The sequence below is a fragment of the Parasteatoda tepidariorum genome, chromosome 6, assembly GCF_982258835.1.
Source record: "Parasteatoda tepidariorum strain Cologne lab strain chromosome 6, Ptep-v5.0, whole genome shotgun sequence".
NCBI classification, from domain to species: domain Eukaryota; kingdom Metazoa; phylum Arthropoda; class Arachnida; order Araneae; family Theridiidae; genus Parasteatoda; species Parasteatoda tepidariorum.
The window spans coordinates 52334829-52356403 of record NC_141760.1 but is presented as its reverse complement, the minus strand read 5'-3'; the positions used below and the strand labels follow the sequence as shown (position 1 = coordinate 52356403).

Sequence of the window (21575 nt, the reverse complement as noted above, 5' to 3'; positions counted from 1 at the left end):
CTTATAAACATTTTCACAGCTCCAAATAAAGACGGAATTAATTTATTCCAATATATTTCTAGAATAAATAAAATTTATGGTATTTTATATTTATATAGTCTATGTTCTTTAGAATGATCCATTCCAACTTTGACTCTTCCATTACAACAACCAATGCAATAAGTTTCCATTATCATTTCATAAATGCAAAGCTCCATAATGCCCCACAAAAATGTTCAAATTGAATGTTTAATTATTTGTAATGTGCAATATTGTTTTTATTTATTTATTTTTAAAAATATAATTTACGAAATAAATGTACAAAAAATAAAAAAATATTGTGAAGATTGCAAAAAAAATACTTAAACTTTATTTCTTTTGGTTTTTATTGCACAATAATAAACTTAAATTTTTATTGAATGAAACATTTATCCTTTGAATTATTTGACATGTAAGTTTTTAAACCTTTTTTTTTTTGTATGGTGCTATATTTTTTAGTCTTTCAAATAGTCTATATTTTCTTAAAAACATAATAGCTAAATCTTAAAAATTAAATCATTCTCCTAATGAAGCCTAAATGACAACTTGTTCAAGAAAAGTTAAATTTTGAGTTGTTGCTCTTAAAAATCAAATCGCTCATTTATGGGGTTTAGAACCTACCTTCTATCTATTTTTTGTCTATTACCTAAAATCTATTTTCGATGGTCATAGTCTGCATCAAGAAAATATGAAATATTGATCACTTTACACAACATTATTGCTAATAAAAATAATAATAAAAAATTGTGTGCAGAGACCTGCGTGATATCCCATTTAAATTTATTTGGCTTAGATGTTGAATTAATGAAATTAATAGGTTAGATTAATAATATTTGAAATTTTGTTTTAAAGAGAGCAATAAATTTAGATTTTTGTTTCTTGAAATTTTTCCAGTTAGCACATTTGGTGTTCATATTTCAAAATTCACTTATGTTCACGTGATGCATCTATTTCAATTTTTTTCTTAAGAATATTCTCAAATATTTTATCTGTTCATTATGCGTATAGTATTTAAATGAATGGGAACTTATTGTAAATTTCAATAAAATAAAACAAGTTATCCTTTTTTTAAATAATTTGTTACTTGAAGTATTTCTGGATGTTAATATTTGCTACCCTTTTTGCAAAACTGCAACATTAATTTGTTTCCGTTTGGATTATGTTGCTTATTATATTGAGTGTCATTGCTCAGTGTATGCAGGTGCATGTCTAAGGACAAGAAAATTGGTAACTCAGTGTTAAGTTACTTTTTAAATAATTGTGTGTAATTTTGAACAAATCTATAGAAGGGAAATATATACAAGGGTTCAGTATTAAATGAGTGTCTGAACAAAGGCCATTTCAAAGCTTGCCATTCCTTAATCTTAAGACATAAAGTATACACTATTTTAGACTTAATATTTCTTCATTCCTAAATTTCCAATACAATTGGCAGACAAGGATGAGGCTTTGAACTTAAAAGGATGCCATACCAGGGGAGAAACTTTTCATCACAAATTCTCCTTTACATCCATTACTAATTTAAAGTATAGAAAAAGTGAGTTCAGACAAACTTAAAGAAACCCATGAACACTGAAAAGAAATTTCAAACTCTGAAAAGTAATTTTTGAAATATCAAAATGAAAATAAATTAAACTTGAGATTACACAATCGAGATGCTTTCTTCCTATGTTTTGTTTAAATTTCGATATTTTGATTATTTTTTTCAAGCAATTGAAACTTCATGGATTACTCTAGGTTTTCCTGAACTCATTTTTTCTTTTTTTAAAATTTGTAATGGAGAGGAAAGAGAATTTGTGATTAAAAGTATCTCTTGTGATATGGCGTCCTATTTAGATTTCATTTACATGCCTAGATTTTGTGATATTTATTGTGAAATATTTTGAGGATAATTTTTCTTACATAGTTCCACTTTTTTTAAAATAATTGCATTTTTTTTCTTCATTTTTTTAAAGATTATTAGGGTATAGGTAGTTCAATTTAACATTTACGATCTTTTATTTTTTCACCAGTATAAAACTATTCTGTTTTGAATACTTAACTATAACTTAAGTCTTGTGTGATACTGAAAAAGCATTACTTTTTAAATTCAAACTTTATATAGTAGTCAGCTAATTAATTTATTTATTTAAATTGAGTACAACTTCTGCTAAGAAGTTGAAGACTTTTTTGTTGAAGTTATTTTCATTCTTAAAAAAGACTTTTTAAAATTTATAGTTTTTTTTCTTTTAAAAGTAATTATTTAGTATAATATTCAATTAATGTTTACTCTTAATCACAAAAATAAAATGCTTTCTTTTAACATTGCTCTAGCATTGTATGATTCTGAAAGATTTGTGAGTTATCCTGGTTTCAACAGCCCTGTCCCAGACGGTTTTAAAGATGTAAGTTTAATTTAACAATTTTAAAATTTTATAGTCTAATTATATTTCTTATTTAATTTTACAAAAAAAAATATATATATTATATGTTTATTTGTAAGACTATCCTTTATTGTGATATATTAAAAACTTTTTACATGTAATTTAAAAGTTATTAGAATGTTTAAAAACATTAAGATGTTTGATTTGTTAGTTCCATTTAGTATTGGTTTATTAGCTATTATTTTAATAATAAATCCTAAACTAAATAATTGCCCATGAAACCTTAATAAGGACTTAAAAAAGTTCTGTAAAATTATGCCTGTGATGTGAAAGAATACAAGTAAAATGAAATTATAATTTTATTTTAAAAAAATATGTTTCATTTTCATGTCTTACTGATAGATTAAAAATTATTTTTTTATAATATTCTATTAATTTTTATAACTATTAAAATTTCATGTAGCTAATTTAAACTAATCTTTATATTAGATCAAGAAATAAAACGTGAAAACTTTTTTACTGATTTTATATATTTTTTATGATACAATTGTAAGAACAATAATTATAATATTAAAATAGTTTTGAGGATCAAAAGTGTTGCAAATTTTGAAGATATTAGTTTTCAAATGACTAACTTTGAAATAAGCTTACGTGCAAGCTTATGATAACTTAATGCTTAAGCATAATAGCTTTTAGTGGTTTGGTGAAATGTATATGATTTTTGAAATATCTATTTAACTTAAGCAGTTATTATTTATACTAAGCAATTTATTATTATCATTAATAATTTTTAACTTACATTGATTATTAGTTTTCTCCCTATACTTTATAGCTTAAATAAACTAAACTAAACCTACTACTGAACCTTATGGACCATTTTTTATTATTATTTACATTTTTTACGGTAAAACTTTTCATGAAACTCTCTTTCTATCCTGCTTCTTTAAGCTTTTTTGAAGTTTTTTTTCTTATCACTTACGTTAGAAATTAAATAAATTCATTTGTATATCATGATACTAAATGTTGGCTTATATTCAAAGATGATATAAATTAGAATTTAAGCTTCAAAAAAATTTGAAAATCTATATTGATATTATATGTATATTTCATTCCCTTTTGTTGGTAGTAATAACTAAAATATCTTGATTTTTAGGAATGGACTACATTTGGTTGGTGTCCTATACAACCACACCAACAACTGAGTCAAGCATTAAAGCAAACTAATACAATTGTAAGTATAAATTTTTCAATTCTATGTAGCTATAATGTGATTCAGTGTATTTAAAAAAATTTAAATATTTAACTAGTATGTAATCTCCTTTTTTTTTCCTTGACTTTAAAGGGAAATTCTATGGTGACTGACTTTACATTTTAAGATACTGGAAAATAGTGAAATAATATAATGAAAATTTTAATGACCTTTTTTTAGTTATTTAAAAATGCTTAAGAACAACAAGTAATTTGTTACTGGAGGAATACTATTGAAAGTTTTGTTTTGTTACATTGTCCTTCTTATCATGGATTTGCCCTAAAAACATGTAAAAACTAAAAACATTGTTTTCAAATTTCATATGAAAAAGTTGAATATCATAATCTTGTTTCTTTGCTTAAAGATTTTTTTAAAATGCTTCTTTGTAATTAAGAGTAGAATTAAATTATTTGAAATATGTTTCTTAAAGAGAAGTAAACCTCTTAATTAATTGTTTCTTAAGTTTTTTTTTTTTTTTTTAATAAGTTTCCTCTACCTTGCACATATTTCTGACTGCAAGTAGCAACTAATTTAAATATGCGCTTGCTCATTTATTAATTAAATTTTATAATACTTACTTATAAGATGTTTATTTTTGGATTTCAGTATGTAGCTAAATTGTGTCAATTCTGAAATGAAAATCTGGATTGTTTCTAGTGAAAAGTTTGCATAAAAACATGGGTGTCCAAAAAGTTTCCATATTAAAAATTAAGATAATTTTTTGTGCAGAATTATTGAAACACAAATTAGTCATTTTGATAATAATTTATATAAAAAACAAATTTTACATCATACTAAATAAATCAAACTTAAAATTTTGGAATAAATGGAACCCAATAACTCATTTTGTATATTTTGAAAAGTGATTACATTCAAAGTGATCCCTAGAATTTATTGTGTAATTACAATTTTCTGATCATCGATTGCCTAAAAGTTTGGAAATGTTCAATTTTTCATCACAAAAGGCGAAAATCGGGAAGTTAAAAATGACAATACCAACAAAATAATGAATGCCCCAAAACCAGTGATGTGTGGTTGATTTTCCATGTAGTGTTTGGTATCCTATTATGGCTTTGTTTTACTTTTATATTAATTTTTAAAGTAATATATGAGTTCCAAATGTTTATTTCTGTCTGTCTGTACATTCTGGGCAGTTGGATTGGATATCTTCTTAAAATGCACATAAAAAGTCAGGGGAAAGAGACTTACGCTTCTGTTTGAATATCAACAATGTCAATTATCTACCAACTATTTTCTAGTAACTAGTATTTTGAATGTCTTTACAAAATATAACACCACATGTGAATGTAATTAACGTTGCTAAAATCTTTTTATGTCTTTCAACTAAAATCCTTTTGTGTACGTGTATTTGTGTAATTTTTAAAATTGTGTGCAAATTTTTAGTCTGCAATTTAAACATATGGAAAAGTAAATGATTAATGTTAAACTATGTAAAACACCTGAGAAGTTTATAAAAAGAAATTAACGCATTGAAAGATGAAGTTAGAAAATACTGTTTGAACTATCCTGGTTTTCATTCTTATTGATTTTTAACGAAAATTGCATTTCTTTTATTAAAAAATTTTTTTAAAGGAAGTTTTATTAAAACATTTTTTAAATAGTAGTAGAAACCTATTTCTTAAATAGTTTTCTATTAGTTTAGTAGAGTTTAAGTTTTAGTAGAGTTTATTCCAATTTTAATCAAATATTGCACAGTAGATAATGTTTGTTTTTTTTAAGCAATGACTTCTATTCTAGTTATTGCGTACACTCAGGGGCAAAACTTTTAAAACATGCTCTTAGCAAAATCTAAGGGAAAGCAATGTTCATTTTAATTTTTTAAAAATGTCATACAATGCCACGATCAAAAAATCCATTTTATAAAAACTAAATTTGACTCTATTTTTGAAGAAGAAATGTGCAGCATGCATGTATGTCTTTGTACATGCAGAATTAGCTTACAAAATATGTGTTGCAAAATCTTACTATGACATTTCTTCGAATAAGTAAATTTATATCAATGTAAATTATTTTATTATTAAATTACTAAGCAGTCAGAACCTTATCTCTTCAACTCATATTCTTGAATAGGAAAAGTTGTAGCTCTTGAATGTGTAATTCAAAATAAATTTAGATTACAGAATGTATAAAATTAGTGTAATACAAAAGTAAAATCAAATGCCTGTCATGATTTTTAAAATTTAAAAATCTTATTCTGAAACTGTATGCATAAACCATTCATTTTTGTTTAGTAATCCTCCTTCTTTACAGTTTTGTATGTAATTTTCAAAATTTGGTTAATTTAGTTTGTTTAAATAGCATTCATTTCTATAATTCATAAGATTTTTGTAAATAGGAAATTTTATTCTTACATGCTAAAAACAGGATTCATGGTTGTCCTGTTATTCTTGATAAAAAATATGTGGTCCTGATTTTTATTTTTTTATTCTGATAATCCTAATTGTGAATCTACAGAACAAACCCACCTTCAATGAATACAAATACGGATCATTGATTTGAAAAATCAAGAAATTTGAATTTTCAATTCTTTTTATCTTAATTTTTGCTGGTAGTTAAAGTTGCAAAATTTGATCATTCAAACCATGCACTAATTATATGCATGGTTCAAATAAATGGCCCTAACCACAGATTTAAACTTTTGGGGGATTCAGTAAATTTGTGGGAAAAAAATTATTTACCTTTTTTTTAATAATTAAAATTTTTTTGGTGATAAGGCACATATTTATTATTTCCAGCAAATGTATTAGTCTTGCATTTTCCAATAATTAATTAATCTGATTTCAAAAATGATCATTTCCAATCAACAATAAAGTAATTATATCATTGAATTTTTAAATGATCATTTAGTAAATTACTTTTCTACAAAGATGTTAGGCACTTTGTTATCGTTTCGAAATTATTGACGCACCAATTTAAAATTATTTTATTATGAAAATATAGAACGCTATTACAAATTTAGATAAATTTTGGTATGAGGTAATATGAACTACTTGATACCGGTTATTTTTTCATGCAACAGTAATATAAAAATGTTCAATATATATTGATCCTAAACTATTATGATTTTCTCAGTGCTCCATTAATCAAATTATACTGGAAACTGTTAAAACTTTCTGTTCTAAGGAAAATAATTCTGAAATTGAAAATAGTATATTTTATTACTCTTTTGAGATAAAATTTACCTTTATTGTACTTAAGTAGAGCATATTATGCTTCTTTGAGTATGTCTTTTTTAAAAGTACTTTGACTTATCTCTTCTGTTCCAAATGCTGTCCTGATTTTTTAATTTTTGTATTAAAAAATTTATTATTCTGATTAAATAATAAAGGCGCTCTGTAAGTGCAGTCGATTAGGGTGTCCCTTACACTGTTGGTAGTTAAATGAGGTTTTGCAAGTTCCATTCTAAAGCGTGACTAAACAACCAGTGTGAGCCGCGATGGCTCAGGGGATAGAGCGTTCGCCTTCCAATGAGGCGAACCGGGTTCGAATCCAAGTCGATGATATGAATTCCGCATCCGGCTTGTGCTGACGTGAAATATCCACAGTTGTAGACAAATCACACGGGTTAGAGTCCTCTTGCCATCAGGCTAACCGTTGGAGGTTCTCGTGGTCTTCCTCTCCATGTTACGCAAATGCGAGTTAGCTTCATCAAAAAGTTCTCCACGAAGGCAAATTTCTTGAAATACTTGATCCATGAGTTCCCTTGTCTTCTGGATTGGGTTCAAAATTACAAGGATACAAAGTTGAACATTAGTAGTTGTAAACCCATAAAATTGGGTCGGCTGTTCAAGGACGGATATTAAAAAAAATTAAAAATTAAAAAAAACTGTGTGTATTTACAGCAAGGTGCACATATACATTAAATCTGTAGTGGATAAAAGTTCCATTATTAATGCTGTCTTCACCATCTAAATGGGGAAAAAAGTGTTTGGGCAATTTGACCATTAAAACAAAGAGAGTCTTCGAAATTTAGGACAGGTATTTGATCAGTGATTAAATAAATGCTATTCTTTAAAAAAAGGAGTAGAACAAGATTTCTATATTAAATCTCAACTTGTTTAATTATATAAGATTTGAATTGTTTAATCTATTTCATCTCTATGTATCTATATTTTTTCTTTTATGTGAATAAAATATTGTACTCCATTAAAATTTTATTAATGTTGTAAAATTTTTAATTTTAATAGAGCAGTAAAAATTTGTATAAACGAAAATTCCAACCATCTACAAGCAGTGAAGAAATTAAAAAATCTAAAAGTGGTAAGAAGCAAAATATTCTTCTCTAAATTTCTAAACATCAATTCTAATTAGTCCCAGTTAATTTTAATTTGTAACTTAATATTTTCTATTTTTTCTTTTTAATCAGGAACAAATGAGGGTAACAATTCAAAATTATGCTGGTCACCTCAATCTAGCTCGACGCCTGACAAACTTTCAATACCAGATTTTCGATTTAGCGAAAATAATTGCGAAAGCCCGATTTCACAAAAAAGTCTAAACTCATTGTCGAAATCTCCGGGTACACCAATAGTAGGGCACGGTAACCCTTTCCTGAGACTACCCAGTGCAGATAAATTTGCTCAAGATATTACAGACCACATGGATTTCGAAAATCTTCCAGACGCCGTTGGGAAATACGACAATATGAGAAATGTCCTAACTAATGTGCAAAAAAAGCTTCAAGATATTAAACAAAATATTGAAGGTGATGGTAACAAGGAATGCCAGAGTTAATGTTAAAGGGATATTTCTGTTAATGTAGCACAATCTCATGACGCATACATGTATTTAAATTTTGCTAAATATGCAATTCAAGGTTTTAAAATCATCTCGTCATAGTGAAACTCAATAAGTACAAAAGGACGTTCTTTCTTCAACTTTTAATGTTTTTTTTCTTTTGCATTTAATTTTAAGAAAAAGTTGAATGAATCTTTTGGCTGGTATTCATATGTGCTACCAAGCAGGTAATCTATAATTGTACATATAAGAAATGTGTTATATATTAGATACAATATGTTAGAAAGTTCTTTATCTCTCTTGTCCGACTTCTTTTTCTTCCTTTAAAACAAATTACCGACGTCCAAAATTAAATTGATTTTATACCTTTTTCAAAATACATGTTTGTAAAACATTGGTTTTTTTCTATTGTAATTAATTTAAAATTCATTTAACTGGATTTTAAAATTGTATGACTATTTTTTTTCTTACTTGTACATATATTTCTGAATTAACACTATCTTCTGTAAATTTCCAAAAATAAATTGATAATTATGTCTGAGTGTTAGGAGCCATGCAAAAAATACAAAAGAAAGTTTTTGTGATGTTGGTTCTTCTCTCTTTTCTGAATAAATAAGCACATCAAAAAGATTTATTTTCTTCGAATGTAATTTTTTATTAAAATTTTACAAGGACTTCTTTCACAATGAAGGGAAACTAATGTTTTTTGTATAACTATTCCTCTTTCCCGTCATCGGCAAAAAAAAGCAAATTGCAAACTATCTTCCTGCTTAAGTGATAATCCCGTGACATTTTTACATCTTCTTATTTGGTTTAGCTTTTAAGTTACATTAAGATTAAATTTTGTATCCAATTCAAATATTGATACCATATTCGCAAAGTAATGCTTTAAAGATTCATGTCTCATGCCACCGAGAAATTTCTACTTTCATTTTCACAAAATAGTTCTTTATAACCCTTTCACATGTGTAAATATTCTAAAAGCTATAAGTAAAAATGCGTTAGATATGTATTTTATTAAAGTGCAATACAACATATATATAAAAGCAATTATTGCATGAAAAAAAAACTTTTTTTGGTAGAGCTTGATCACATCACATTAAAACATTGTGTCAATAATCAAATATAAACTATCTAATAATCTTTAAATTTCTCATAAGAAAATATTTAGCTATTTACCATATATTTCTACAAAATAATTTTTAAAAAAAATTCATTTTATAGATATTACTGGCAAAGTGTAAAATGCTGGCATTCTGTTACCGGCTGTTCTGTTTTATATGTTACCGGCAAAGTTTGAAATCTGGCATTCTATAGAATGCCTAGGCATTGTATATAATGCCTAAAACTAGCCGACAATGTATGAAACGATTTATATTTCACACATTTCCGAACCATTCTATAGAATGCCAAATGAGAAACCAGCTAAGTATAAAATGTATCTCCGATTCGTCAAAATGTCAAATTCAAAATTTCATTCAAGCCTGCCATGTTGCAACATGTAGGTTAATTTTTTATTTTTTATATGAAAATTTTGTTTCCCTTAATAAGAAAGGCATAGAATATGTTTATACAACTTTCATTTTTCTTTACGCATTTTGAATTAAAAAAATATTATTTCAGAATATTATATATATTTTTTCAGAACAAAATTATTTTTTTTGAGAAATGCACATCATCTACATAATAGCCTCTTCAAGACGTTTTTTTTTCATACTTTGCATAAATAGCATTTGTTATTCTATAGAATGCCTAGGTGTTATATACAATGCTAGACATTATATACAATGCTAGGTATTATATACAATGCTCTCATATTTCATACCTTGCCTCAAAACATCCAACATTGGTACAATGCCTAGGCATTCTATAGAATGCCAGCATTTTACACTTTGCCAGTAAGATATATGATATGTCATACAAATGTCGACAATCCACGAATCTAACAAAACTATATCGTAATACAAGGGGGTTTTGTGACCTGCTCACCAACCTTACACTTATCATTTCATTTTTCTAATTACTTATCACTCATTTTTATTTCTTGATGATAAATAAATTTATTAATCAAAATTATTCAATTGAAAGTTCTTAAAATGTTTTATTCTATTAACACAAATTTTGTTCAACATATTAAGTTCTTCATTCTGCTGGGTTAAAATTCAAACCTAAACATTTTGCTTGTAAGCATTGCAACTTTATCCACAAATTAATTTTTAATATTTAGTTTTTAGTTACTATGTAAACTGATAAAGTGTTTATGAACTCAAAAAAAAAAAAAAAAAAAAACAAAGAGTTCATTCAGCAAAAGTGTAGATAGTCAATTCCTTACTTCAAAACTTAAACTAATTATTTTTTGAAAGATATTTTAATAGCACATGCTTACTTACTATAAACAGCTTTCGATAAAATGTATATTATGAAAATAAATTCAACCTTTTTTTCTCGATTATATGTAAAATATTCTAGTTACAAGCATTGACCTATTGAAAATTTTAGAAATAAATTAACTAGGAAATGAATAATTTTTTTTTTCTTTTAAAAAACATTTAAAATATTGTTTTAAAAAATAATAGTGTATTTACTCATTTAAGTACTCATCATAGTATTTTACTCTTGTATATTTACTCATGTCCTTTTAAAATAATTTTGTGACACTTATTAATATCCGTATACGTAACAACAATTTGGTTTTTATAATTTAAAATAAGCGAAAAAATAAAGAGAATTTATAAAAAGGTTTTCTCTAAATTTTCTCTATCTTTTTTTTTTTTTTTTTTTTTTTTTTTTTTTTTTTTTTTTAAAGTTTGTAATGTTATTTTCCATATTTTCTCCTATGTTAATTTTTTTTAAAGGAACATTAAGGTAAAATTTACAAAAGAAAAATTACTTCAGATTAGTTTCATAAAAAATAGACTTGTGAAAATTTGTTGCAAAAAGGAGCTATAAAAGTTAGGATATTAATATTTGACTATAGTGTGAAGTGTGTTTAGTTAAATAAAAATCCGAAATTTTTTTATTCTTATAAAACATTTATCCTAATACTGATTCTTCAATTTAGTTGCATAAATTTTATGATTTATTAGAAGTTTTCCTGTATTAACTTTTTAAATGAAATTTTCAATTCACAAGTAGGGCAAAAATTTGTTATTGGAGATATTTTAGTATGCATAAGGGGTACTTTTTTTTCAACAGTGAAATATCTTTTTTAAACTAATTAATGCTGTAAAATAATCAGTATTTCATTACCCTGCATTTTTCTGTTAGGGAGTTACGTTATGCTGACTTATTTCTATGGGGTCTCTAGATGTTCCAAGCCTACTGAACTCATTTCCAAACAGTCATTCTTTGCCTTTCATTTAACTTATTTCTTTCTAATAGATTTATTTTCAATAAGCATACTAATTTTTGCATGCTAATTTTTGCACTGTGGCCCATGTTATAACTGTGAAATTATTTTTTTTTCTCTTAGCCCCCTTTTTTTCCACTAATGTAATTTGTAATAATTTTTCTGCATTTAAACCTACAGTTAATGTTATTTTTAAAAACGAAGAGGGGGAAAATAAAGTTAGCTATAACTATGCTTAAATGTAATATTATTTATTTATTCAATGCTAGTTTGAAATAAATGTTAACTTGTATGTTTCATACATATATAATAGGATAAAATACAATTTTATGAAGAAAAAATTAGATCATTCTGTTTAAGCATGAATACTGTAATTTATTTTTGTTCAATAAATTAAGAAATATTAAACACATTTGAAAAAGTTTTTTTGCAAGCATCTTTTATAACATTTTAAAATAAATATATTATAGAATTTGTAAACAATTTAGTAAGCAGTCATAAAAATCGTTATGATTCAAACATTATAAATGCTTATTTAAAGGTCATAACTGTCCTGATTTTTTTCAGCTTATATTACTTTCTACATATCAAAAGGATTATAATTGTCTTTATTTCCTTGAAATTTTTTAAACAAGTTTTCTTTTTATTTGTCCATACATTTTAATGTTTCTCAAAGAATTTTGTGAATTTCATAACAGTAATACTAAAATTTCAATGAAGTAGTACAAATTCAAAACAAATTAAACAGAAATATATATAGTGAAATAAACTTTTAATCTTCCTAGTTTTTATTTTTGAAGCTTATAGTGAAATAGCTTCATAATATTAAGCATTATAATAGTTTGTTTTTCCAATATGTGCTAAGTCATTTGGTCGAGATTCTTAATCAGCTGAACTTATAGAGCAGGGAATAAATAACTTTATTTGGTATGCTTGGAAACTAAATCACAAAAGTGCAGTCCTTCTCAAATTAAACACAAATAAACAAATGTATACAAAAATGCTTTTAAAAATACTGTTTCCCAAAATATAAAATCTGCTTAAAAAACTTTATCGGCTGTTACATATATTTCATAGTTATAGCTGTTACATATATTTCTTTCTTTTATTGTGTAATAATTGCAAAGAACAAGTTACATTAGCTGGTTTTGTATTTGTCTTAATATTCTTGATTTTCTCGATAAAAAGAAATATTTTGTCCTGATATTCCTATTTTTGTGTGTATTCAAAACATCCCATTTTGTAAAAATATAAATGTAGTTTTAAAATAATAAGTTTAAGGGATCTAAAGATTTAATTTTCGATCAAACATCTTTTCATTTTAATTTAATTAAGAATGGTAATAAAAATCACAAAATTCGGTGATATTCTCTTAAGATTCAAGCCTTAAATAATAGCTAAAAGTGTAATTTTTTCTTAGAAATTATATCTTAGTAGAAAATAAATTTATAAAGTGATAAAAAAAAATTTTAAAAAAACTTAAAATTATTAAATTTAATTATTATTTTTAATTGTTGCATTAAAAATGAAAATACTTATTTCACATTTCGGTCATGGAATAAAATCCATTAGACTTAATAAGATATTTATATGACGTAAAACTGTCCAAAAGATTACTTAAATCAAAATGCTTGCTTTTCTTTAAATTTTTTCATGGTAATTAGAAATTCTAACACAAGCTTCAAACCAATTACATTTTTACATATAATGGCTTTATCATTCAAACAGAAGAAAAATCATAAAATATTATTTTATTGATAAAATTATATAAAGCATTGTCCTATATGTTGGACGTTGGGTCACAGGAGATTGAAAATATTTAGACATATAGCTTTATCTGCAGGATTCATAATTACAAAATTATTAAGAATTCAGTCATTTCATAAAAAAGAAACTAACTTAACAATTTTACACAAATCTTTATGATTAATGCTGGAGCCATACACTTATTTATTACTTTCAGCAAATGCAGTAACAAATCGTACAAAAATGTTAAGTGACCTATTCACTGTGTTTTCATTTTGAGATTATTGAAAGAAATCTTAACATTGGAATATTCACTAACTGCTACTGGTTACTTTTCATTTTTTTATTTATACAGTTCTATAAAAAGAATTTATACATTGGTGTCAAACTCTGTTAATACTGGATATTGTTAATACTGGAGTTCTGAAATTAAAAATAGTATTTTTTATTTTTCTCATGCGATAAAATTTTCTTTCACTTAACTAGAGTAAATAATACTTTTTTTTAAGTTTGTACATTTTAAAAGTAGTCTAGTATACTGTTCCAAAAAATGTCCTAATTTTCTTAAAAAAGTTTTTTATTCTTTGGCTTATATTAACATGTATAGTAACATGTTTGATCCATAGTAACATGTGTATTAATGTAATTCAGATATGTTCAACATAGAGAGAAACAATAAAGATAGATGCTTTGGAACCAGCTAAAGGAATGACAGATGTTTGGTAGGTAACATTTGCTTAATAAAATCTTTGCTTTTTTTTTCAGCTAATGTTAAGGAACATGATGTCAACATAGTGCTTTTCAATGTTGCTCTTAACTGTTAAAAAAATATATACGTATAGACACATATAACAACTAGCCAAAGTCAGTTTCGTTACTATTTTAATATCCACAGAAAAGGTATGTGTCTAATCATAATACTACTTGGCAATGGAATTGCACCATATTTAATTATAGACTTTTGTGGCTATTGAAATGCTAATGAATAAGTGCTTAAGTGTCATGGTGGGCTCTGTATTCTTCTTTTGGATAAGTTTTCATAAGAAAAAATACTGTTTGATATTAATCATATTATCATAAGTTGATAATAGTAAAATTTATAGAACTTTGATGAAAGTTGAATGAAATAATTTCATCTAATTTTCCATATACATATATATATCATGCATAGTAGGACCCAGAAAGAAAAATTTAGAAGTAGGCCCCGATGTATAAACCAGAGAGGCAACAAAAATTATATTGCCAAGTGCTCCCTTCTATTAGTATAAACCAGGGGGATATACATATATTTTATTTTCGTTTAAATTTTTTTGGTGCTCGTCACACTTATTGTATTGATATATTATATTGCTCTGGCTATATTAATACAATATTAGAAAGCACTCTTTTTACATAATCGCATGAGTTGACAAGGTTATATCTTTTCCTTTTTTTGTTATCTAGCTTTTTTTTAAAAAAATGTAAATTTTTAAAAACATTTTATTTATTAATAATTTCTTCTCTGTGTAAAAATATTTTTTTCCCTTGTTTTCTTTTTAACTTATTTTATGGGCTCTATGTACTTGCAACACATGCACAGTTAATAGAACTTATTATTTTTTCTTTGTTAATGTCTCTTTTCTTTTATTCTTTTCATTGTATTATATATATTTAAAATCATCACACTAAAAGATTAACGAATATAGAGAATTAAATATGTTTTTAAACATAATAAAACTTTTCTGCATTCAATAATAATCAAGTTAATAATCGGTACTTGTATCAGAAATAAATTTTAAGTACTCTTTGAAAACACGACAGATTTCGTAACACATTCATTTGAAAGCCACGTTGTAAAATGATGATAAGTCTCAATTTTTGGAAAAACTAAAGATATATTACAATTTCAAGGAATGAATATATAAATAAAAATAACGTTGCAGTTTTTCATTTCCATTAAGAGAATTTCAAAATGTTGCTATATCTATTTCAAAACATTATGATATTATTCTTTTTGGAGTTATATTTCATTTCTATTTTCAAACTGAAAATTCACTTGAAAAGTATTGCAAAATATCCTCATTACCACAATAAAAATCCGGAATCGCTAAGGGCCCGGTCTAATTTCATTACAAAAATTTTGTTTGACAAAAAGAAAAAATATCTCTGAAAATTATTACACTACATAAAATAAAAAAAAATTTATTCATTTTAAAAATGTCATATTGTTTTATAACTTACACTAACTTTCAACAGTTGTACTTTATGGATCTCAGTATTATTTCATTGAAATGGCTGAGAATTCTGAATTAAAATTTAGGAAAATATAGGGTAGACCAGTGTTTCCCAACGTGGGGCCCACGCCCCACCGGGGGGCAATTCAAAAATGGTGTCGACATGAGTTTAAACCTTTTGCTCTGGGCCATTTAAATGCAATGCGAGATTTCGATGACAAAATCAAAAGAAAAAAGCAAATTCTTAAATAATTGCGGTCAATAAATATTATGGTACTTAGGGATTTTTTAAGCGACAAACCTGAAATGAAGTATCTGTTTACAGTCGATGGTAAAGCATTTGTGAGTTATTTAGCCAATATCTTTGAAAAACTGAATATATTAAATAAGAAACTTCAAGGAAGAAATAAAACTCCTGTTGATGCAAAACGAAGATATTTGGCTTCATTACCCTTATTGAGTTATGTCAGAAATATATTAACAACAAAAACTTTGAACAGTTTCATTGGCTCCAAAAGTGTGAACTAAATGATACCGCTTTACTTGTTATTGTCTATCATCTGAAAATTCTGTCGGCTGATTTAAAAGAAAAATATTCTGATTTGAAACAAATTTATTTTCCAACCTGGATGTTGCAGTCCATGTTAGTGGATTTGTTTGATATATCAAATATATCAAGAAGAACTTGCAGAAATGCAAATTTGTGAGTAAGTTAAAACTTTATTTAATATGAAAGGAGTGTTGGCATGGCTTTGTGAGGAAACAGAAAACAAATACCCAAATTCAATCAAATGTGCAAGAAAACTATTGTTACCGATTCCATCTTCATATTTAGCTGAATGTGGATTTAGTTCTGTAAATGATTTTATTGATAAAAAAAAAAAAAAGAAATCGTCTGGATATAACACAACGGGGAGACTTGAGACTAAACCTAACCAAATTGGAAACTAAGATAAAATCTATGTGCAGCAAGCATCAAGGGCAAGAATCTCACTAAATTAAAATATTAAATTATTATAGAAAAATCTTTATTAAAATTATTTCGAATTTGAATTTTAGTTTTTCATTATATGTTCTGAAAATTTACTTACTTTGTTTCGCTAACAATATCTTAAGTGAACAATTCGATTTTTTAATATTAAAAATTATGTATATGTTACATAGGGGGGCATAAGAATTTTAGAAAGGCTTAGGTGGGGCGTGGTACATAAAAGGTTGGGAAACACTGGGGTAGACCATGTGCTCTCTATCCTGTTCCTGACTCTATGCTCATATGTAAGCATTCTACTGAATCATAATATGAAGAATTTGGCACAATATAATTATAATCCATATTTTCAAAGTGTTTGGGAGAGGGTATTTGATGAAAAACACTATAATATCCATGTAACCAAATAAATGCTTCGATTAGTGTGGTGATATCAAATGGTAGCACTAGAAACTTGTAAAGTATCTGGAAACTATACCAGGGATTAATTTGGTATAAAAATATTACATTTAGGTAAAGTATGACTAATCGCTATCATTCGACAAACGATTCATATTTCATTTCTATATTATCCAGCTAATACAGAACCTGTTATGATAATTATATAATGTATTTTGACAACTAAAATCATTAAAAATGCTTTTAGGAACAACCCAAAATCCCCATAAAAAATTATTAATTTACTAAAATATCGATTTTAAGCAATATTACATTCATAAATTTATGACAATTTTTTTCTAAAATTCAGTAAGAAAAATCGCAAAATAAGATATCTCCATCATAGTATTGGATCAAATAAATTTAAGAAAAAAACTCACTAAACAATTATGTAGAGTTCCCAGAGACCTTAAAATTTTTAATAAGTAGAACATTAAAAAGACGAATCCTATCACTAAATACATTTTTGATCATTACTACCTAATACTTCTTAAATAAAATACACCTGTATAAAAATTTTACCCCAATTAATGTTAAATTGGTATCTTAATAAAAGAAATACCTATTAACGTAAATTTACTACCACTATCATTTTTTTTTAATACTTAAGATAATCCTGTGTAATGGTTATTTTGAAAATGGCTTAGACCAAAATATTTCATTAGAATATTATCAATTCGTTATTGTATTTAAAATTTTGATAGACCAAAAATTTTTAATTGGATAAATTAAAAATAAATTGCCTTTACCTGAGAGTTTTTTTATTTTATTTTCGTAGTGTTTACAGTATTGTGCCAGTTTTGCTGCAGTTTACTAGTAAAACATTCTTGATGAAATCTGATCAAGGAAAAGTTTTTTTAAATAAAAAAATCAGATTTGTTTTTATTAACAAAAAAAATTACTCTGTTTGGCTTTTGATTTTATGTCCTTTTGTTTTACGTTGCTATACAGTATTTTAATTCTTTAAAACTGAAACTTGAATTTATCAATTATATTGCTGACTGTTTAAACGGTAATTACTAAGATTTTTTTTTTAAATAATCAAGCTGGGACCTTTCATGAACATATTGCCTAGAAATGTATTTCTTAGAGTTAAAACATATTGCTAATATGTAGCTCTAAGCAATAAAACAATATTGTGTCTAACATCAGTGATAACAGCTCTGGCTGGTATAAGACAAACATTAATAGGTGAAATAGCTATTTCAAGCATCACAATGTATTATAATCAATATAAGTTTTCACAATATATTATAATCATTGTCGCGTGAAGTTTTAAGGTATTCTCTTCCGTGAATTTAATAAAACAGTATAGGAAAAATTATGCATTTATGCTTTTTGAAAGAAATGTGTTAAAAATAGCTTTTAATATTGCAAAACACAATTTAATAAGACCTTTTTATATAACAAAACGTGTAGCGTTGATTTGAATGTTAAAAATATCGTGAGCCTGAATCAACACATTTTTGCGGTCTGCCGTGCAAATCTTCAAAACTGAATCTGTGAAAATCAATTGGCTTTCAAGCAAATAATCCAGAAGTGAAAATTTGAAAATTTTTAGAATATTTTGTGTCATGGAAATCGCTGTATCAGGCAGGAAGCCAAAAAAGAAAACTTATCAAATTTTTCAAGAATTTGTATTTCACAGTGTAGATTGCTATCGGCGTGAAACTTTTTCTGTTGACATATCTAGGACATTTTTCAATTAAAGATATAAACAAGTTTCACTCAGATTTCAGCACTTTGCAATAAACTATCACATGAATACTCCGCCAGAAACACGTTTTTTTTAGATTATAAAATTGGTTACTACAGTACTTAGTGGCTAAATGTCCTGCTTTTTGAATTGTAAAGGACCTATCTTTCATTTTCAGTGATCAAAATTGTGTTTCTGTTTTGTGCCATTAAGATAAATTGAGGATCGGTTAGCTATGTTTTTCCAGATTGAACAACTGCTCTGCATATTTTTTTCAAATTACCGTATTTTTCGGCGAAAGCGCCGCTTCGTCACAAGCGCCGCACCTCGATAAAAATGAATTTAAAAAAAAAAAAGTTATAGTAAGCGCCGCTCCGGCGCAAGCGCCGCAATGGCGCTGAACCGCGTATATCAGCATCCTTTCAGAAGAGACCTTTAAATTACCATTTAGAATATCTGTATAATAAAAAATTAAATTTTTTTATGCATTTCATAAAATAAAGTTTTAATTTCTGAATTATAATAAAAAATTTCTTTTTCAGCAAAAAAAAAAGCAACAAAAAAGTTTTCTCTTTCAGCAAAAAAAAAAAAAAGAAAACAACAAAACTATATAAAATAAAGTTGTTCTTACTAGTTGGCACCGCGCCAAAAAACAGAAGAACAGCAAAAAGAATATTTATATGTTCAGTAGCTGAATTAAGGCTGAACTGATTGCAGGAATCCGTAAAACAATGCAATAAGAAAAATAAAATAAAAATTTATTAAAAGAAAGATTTTAAAATTTATTACCGTTAACAATTTGAGGAAAAACTAATACATAATAACGAAACAGCTAATAATAACGAAATAACTAATAATAACAAGAATAAGAAATAACTAAGCAGGCCCCAAAAAAATTCTGAAGAAATGAGCGAACGGGAAATAAGTTTCACTTTCACAATCTTTCAGGGTGGAATTTTAGTGAGTAGAATGCCCTCTCCTTCAATGGAAATAACCCAATGTGACTCAATATTTAAAAGGGGTTAGGGAAAAGAAAAGGGTATGGGACCCCTAATCCAGCATTCCAAAATTTGGCACTTAATCTGATCTAATCTTTTTTTTAAATTTTTTTTTTAAAGAAATTTATATTGATAAGACAAAAAAAATCAGCTATATTCTTTTCTGCAGCTATATTCTTTTTCTGCAGTTTAAAATAAAGTGAGAAGTAAAAACACTTGCATTTCCAATGAACAAAATAAAGAAATGGAAGTTGGAAAAAAACTGATCAATCAATCTTGACAGCTGTGCTTTACCCCCAAATTTCCCTCTTCTGTTTGACCATAAATTGGCCACACCCAGTTGACATTGAAACTACCACGTGGACAACAAAATGAATTCTATCCCTTTTGCGGTTTTTTATTCGATTCATTAATTTTTTTTTATTTCGACGCTTTTTATTTTTTCTTGTTAATTGTTGCTCGCTTGTTTTTTTTTTTTTTTATCGTTATTAGTTTTTAGCTTGTTTTTTGTTGATATTCATTGTTAGTTTCTTAGCATTAATTGTTAAAAAAAAAATTTTTTTTTTGTAGTTCCCTGTTACCTTTTTTTTTTCTTCTTGCGAGGTAAGCGTCTTTCGTTAAAACAAAATGTTATCTAAAAGAAAAAACGAGAACTGTGATCTCGCTCTAAAGAAGAAACGATTATTTCTTCTTCATAGGATTCTGATTATTTCTTCTTGATTATATTAAATAGATTATTATTTTGATTAGTAAAATTTCTCTTAAGATGGGCCAGTTTTAAATTCACCCCACTCCATCATAATCTACGATCGAAACTTGACTAAATTTATTGGTTTTTCTGAAATTAACAGTGGAATTGAATTATAGTAATATTTGGGGGCCATATTGGAATTTTGCGAAAGAGATCCGAAGTTCGGCATTTCGCCAGTCCCGCGAGTGTCGGGTTTAGGGTCCTATTCTTCCTTTTCTGTTCGCTTAAATTACTATTGCCAAGGCGCTAAATAGATTTCTAGATTGCGATTTTTCCTTAAGCTGGGGGTGGATACAAGATGCATACCTTTTAAATTTTCTCCTTATGCGATGTTTTTTTTAAAATTATTATTTCGTTTATTTATTTTCTTACAGGCTGCTGCCGAAAGTTTGCTAAGAATTGGCGATGTTCTGTAGCAGATCGCAATACGGGCGAATATTTCGTCGACTTCGTTATTAATTTTTTTTAATAGTCTTTCTCTCAGAAAATTATTTCATCTGAAATAACTTTCCTTGACAAATTTTTTTGCTACAAAAAAATATTTCGTCGGAAGCGCCGCTGCATCGGAAGCGCCGCATGTAGGAAAAAAACAACTTTTTTTTCGATAGCGCCGCGGCTCTTCCGCCGAGACAGTTGATCAAACTTGGTATAATTGTTTTAAAGTTGTAGGCCTTACTGAGCAATACAAATGAACTTAAAAAAACCACCTTTGGAATCACAAACTTTATTGGTACTCATATTCTAGGACTCAAACTTAAGGGGTAAATATTGTGAATTAAAGCGGATGATATTTTAAATCACAAGAACTTATTTTCTCTGATAGATTCAGATTTCTGACCCCCAGTTTACAATCAGCCTCAATATGGAAAATATTATCCCAAAAGTTAGATCAGGAGAGCATTTCAAAGCGTTTGACTCTTTAAGGTTTTTTTTGCGTGTTTTGCTATACCTCAATAAATTTTCAAGCGAATTGAATCATTTGTCCAAAGATGATTCCATGCGAAAAAT

The 21575-nt window shown here is 26.7% G+C and overlaps 1 protein-coding gene across 3 annotated transcripts in view; it reads left to right on the top strand.

Annotated features, from left to right (window-relative positions):
* LOC107437780 (zinc finger CCHC domain-containing protein 8) overlaps positions 1 to 9016 on the top strand; it is a 36470-nt gene extending 27454 nt beyond the window's left edge. For 2 of the 3 annotated variants that reach the window (XM_043048931.3, XM_071178672.2), the window contains exons 11-14: positions 2332 to 2402; positions 3535 to 3612; positions 7839 to 7911; positions 8018 to 9016. In XM_043048931.3, the coding sequence (XP_042904865.2) occupies positions 2332 to 2402; positions 3535 to 3612; positions 7839 to 7911; positions 8018 to 8385 (590 nt within the window). In that variant the 3' untranslated portion in view covers positions 8386 to 9016. Of the gene's footprint in view, positions 1 to 2331; positions 2403 to 3534; positions 3613 to 3723; positions 4209 to 7838; positions 7912 to 8017 lie in introns of those variants that run through there. The other variant, XM_043048932.3, reaches the window with a different exon arrangement.
* The last annotated feature ends 12559 nt before the right edge of the window (positions 9017 to 21575 follow it).